This window comes from Mytilus trossulus, chromosome 3 (assembly GCF_036588685.1).
Source record: "Mytilus trossulus isolate FHL-02 chromosome 3, PNRI_Mtr1.1.1.hap1, whole genome shotgun sequence".
In the NCBI taxonomy this organism is placed as follows: Eukaryota; Metazoa; Mollusca; class Bivalvia; order Mytilida; family Mytilidae; genus Mytilus; species Mytilus trossulus.
The window spans coordinates 2,043,981-2,048,421 of NC_086375.1; the positions used below are offsets into that span (position 1 = coordinate 2,043,981).

The 4,441-nt window shown below is 31.5% G+C and overlaps 1 protein-coding gene across 1 annotated transcript; it reads right to left on the minus strand.

Moving 5' to 3' along the window:
* Nucleotides 1–3,871: 3,871 nt before the first annotated feature.
* Nucleotides 3,872–4,441, minus strand: LOC134709872 (putative ankyrin repeat protein RF_0381). Its single transcript, XM_063570002.1, has one exon. It carries the CDS (start codon nt 4,439–4,441, stop codon nt 3,872–3,874), a length of 570 nt encoding a protein of 189 aa, XP_063426072.1.

The window sequence follows — 4,441 nt, forward strand, 5'->3', positions numbered from 1 at the left end:
ATATTTCTTGTTGTTTTTTTGTTTTTTTAAAGATGATAAATTATAATTATTGTTACACTATCTCAAGGGACTTTCCGTTTTGAACTTTCCTGTGTCTCATTACTTAAAAGTCAAATTAATTTGTTTTCGTCAGAAAGTTTCATAAAATTCGTATTACTGTGGATTCATTATTATTCGTTGGATACCAATTTTCGTGGATTTCGTGGGCACAGTCAAACCACGAAATTCAATATTCAACGAATGATAATTTTTCTATAGGTTTGAATGCAGACTTCAGCAAAACCACGAAATTAAATATCCACGAATATGCAAGTTTTTCTAAATCCACGAAAATTGGTACCAACGAAAATAAATGAATCCACAGTATTACTCTTAGGTTGGTCTAACTATGGTTTACGTACAGTTGGTAAAGGGGCACTAGCTGTCAAATTCATGTTTACCGATTTGACTCAAATTCTCGTATTTGATTCATAACAATGTAAAACATTCATCCAAACATTCTAAAGTCTAAAATAAACAGTTTAGAGAGTATGGGGTACATGACATATAGGTTCGTTTCGTGTGTAATTTAGTTCAGACGCTATCTAATTAACTATCGATTTGACCTCAGATGACCATATAAGCTATGTAAACATAAATAAGATATGAATAGATTAAACCAACACGTGCAATTTGATTTTATAGGTCTGTTTGATTTTATTTTATAGATTAAAAATAGATGTTTCTCATTGTTTTTAACCGTGTTAGAATGATTTTATGTGCATCGAATTAGTAATCAAATGATTTACCGTAGTTTCACTTTCATTGTTGACATTCTTTTTCTTTAAATAACCAGTACACGTACAATGCATCAGTTGTCAATCTCTAGCTAGGGGTTGAATTACAGTTCACACAAATACGCATTTTAAAGAGATCGACTCATTCAACTGAATAACTAATGTTTCTTAGCGTAATTTGACAAAATTGAACCTTTTGGCTGCAAAAAACGAATTGTTATTTCACTATTTAACTTTCATTATTGATTGAAAGGAAAAAATCAAACTTGAGATTTTTTATATATCACGTAGCCAGTGCCCCTTTAAGTATGAGTATTGAATTACAAATCTAATCATTTCCAACATATGATTTGCCAAGGTTTAATTTAGGTGATTTCATATTTTTTCCCAGTCAGTTAAACATGCCAAGGTACATCTTTTGTGAAACTAAGATTATCATTTGTTATGTTACTTATCAACATAAGACATTTCTGGAGCACCTTGTATCTCCTTCACATTTTACTTCTAGGTATCGCTTATTATAATGGAAATTTTTAGTAAGGCAAACGATTCTTAAGAATTATCATAAAGGAAAATAATAGGACAGTTAGAAAATAATACATAGAAAGGATATATTTTTCAGAATACCACTGACGAAAAAACGGACTGGCAAATTGTCCTAATATACATTGAAAAAAACAATAGACTAAAGTTAAATGTAACGACATAGTCAACGAAAATAACAGTATTAGGATTATTTTTGACCAGTCTATAAACGATGCTTTCATTGCGAGTGTACCATGTATAATATTTTAAATTGAATTATTTGGGTCTAACCGACATGGAACTTAGAAATCGACATAATTCCAATAAGTAATATAATAGGCTAAACTTTTTACAGATCTAAATTCTGTACAATTTGAATGGGAGCATATAGTTTTGAATCCTCCTTTTACGAATGGCTGGATCCGCCACTGCAACGGGTTAGAAAAAGATAAATCGAGTAAGAATAACAAAAAACATGTTATAGTGTCTATGAAGAAATATATCAGGCTTTAAAACTATTCTTCGGATTAAAAAACAAATAGTAATACCAAATGGTTACTTTTGAAAGACGTTACAGTTACATTTCCGTTTACAACACATTAACTTTAATTACAGTAAAAGAGCTATACATTCATCATGTTCATGATAATTGAATATCAATAAATGTACAATAAAAGTCTAGATATTAATGTATTCTTCTAACATAAACATTGAGCTAATGTGTTCATAGAACACATCGATGAAACATTTAATCAACAACTCTAGATAACTAAATATCTTAGACATTTACAATAAAACAGTATACAATATACAGTGATAAACCCACGCTTAATCTCAATGGTAAGCGTGAATAAACTCATCATGGATACCAGGAATATTTTTAAATTTAGTATATACGCCAGACGCGTCTACAAAAGACTCATCAGTGACGTTCGATTCCAACAAAAAAAAGTTAAAAAGGCCAAATAAAGTACGAAATGGTCCTTATAATGGATAGGTGTAGTATGTATTCAACACAGTTTCTAAAATTTAACACCAATGCAATATTTCTTAATCAAGATAATGATTTTAATCAATTACATAAATACTTTTATGTGGTCAGGTTTAAATGCTTATTGAATTTGTAATGTAAATACACTTAGGATTCCAATGAGAAAAAAAATATAATAAATTAAAGACCACGATACTGAATAATAAAACTTTTTGTAACAGCTTGCTAAACAATATGCACATGATGTATGTAACGAAAGATTCAAACAAAATAAAAACATCAGTCTAATGTCTAACCCGTCTATAAATCCTGATTCTACGGTAAGTGTACCATAATCACCTATTAAGTTTGTGTCGGTTAGGCAGTGTACAGAAAAATGAACATCTTGCTTATACGAAATATCATACACTAAATTTGTACACGAGACTTTACCTTTCCAAAAGCCTCTACAATTTCTTATATGCAGTGTATTTATATCGTATATGAAACTTTCGAAATTGAGGAAAACAGTTATTATAATCGCAAAGAAAGTATCAAATAAGCAGAAAAATAGGGCTAGTATGACGTATGATATTTTATTAACGAACGCACGTATGTCCAAAAGTAGAACTGCTATAAAACAGTCCAATGTTTGCATATACATCAAACATGTCAAACACCATAACACAACCTGCATCATTGCAATCATTATCTTGTTCATGGTTCGAATGTACACCAATACACCAACTGATATGAAAAAAACACATATAATTAATACTAAAACAAACAAATGACATCGATCAAAGCGAAATGAAGTCCTCATGTAAAACGTTAGTGATAATAACCAAGGGAGTACAATTATGAGTGATATAAAGTTTATGGTTCTCGTAATCTCCACCAAACTAATGTCCCTATAAATAATTCCAGTTACTGCACTGCAAGATACAGTTTGACTTTTCTTTATAGTTCCAAAGATAAGATAAAATGCTAGGACAAAAGTTAGTGCCAATAAGAAAATCATGACTAAAGCAAATATTGTATAAATCTTTTCAATCGATTTTTTATATTTAGCACTATTTTTGAAGTACTTGGCTGTATCACCACTGTTTTTAATTAAATCTAATACTGAACTTCCACTATCATTCAATAAATGAGGATTGGCCGTTTTATTTAGCAATGCTTCTATGCAATGACTGCTTTCTTCTTTTAAAAGGCGCCTGTGTATAACAGAATGTAACGGTGTATTACCGTCCTTATCTGGCATGTTCACATATTCACGGAACATATTTCTGAAAGAACTTTGCAGACTTATATTTAAACACATGGTCATAAAAGCTGACATTGGTGCATTTTTAGACTCTTTCTCGTCCTCTGCGCTTCGATTGGTCTTTGAACACATGTTCCTAGAGATATGAGTCAGCAATGCATGTGTTGCACTTTCACTCGTTGTGTAATGTAAAGGGGTTCTATCAAATACGTCACAAATCTTTACCTCAGCTTTGTAACGCAACAGAAGAGATAATATCTCGATATTATTGTTAATGACTGCTAGATGTAAAGCAGTAAGTCCATTATTGTCAGCTATGTTTACTTTAGGTGTTTATTCTCTATACAACAATTTTCGTTGCTTATCATGCGTAAGGTCAACATTTGGAAGATGCTTTTGGAACAATTTTTCATGAAATAAAACTTGCACAGCTTCTAAATTATTTAACAATACGGCGTAATGAAGGACTGTCCATCCACTCTTTGTTTTAGAATCAATATTTTCGGATCGAATATTTGATCTCAAATGTTCTAATTCGTTATGTCGGACTGCTTTATGAAGCTCAGTCTGGTTTGAATCGTATTCAAGAATCAAACTAGTAAATTCCTGTTTGTTTGAAGTGACGACTACTATCGGAATCTTCATTGCAAACCAGCCTCGTCGGTTAACTTGCGCTCTATTTCTCACTAGTAAGCTTGCCAATTCATAGCGATCTGATTTAACTGTTAGATATAAAGGTGTTTCCCAAAATTCGGAAAAGCAGTTCACATCTGCACCGCTACGAATTAATTCTTTTACAATATCTAAGCTACCACCAAGAACAGCTAGAGGAAGGAAGGACGTGCCTGACGGTATGATTTTATAATCTCTACCCAAAATACAAGAACGATCTAAAGTTGTCAT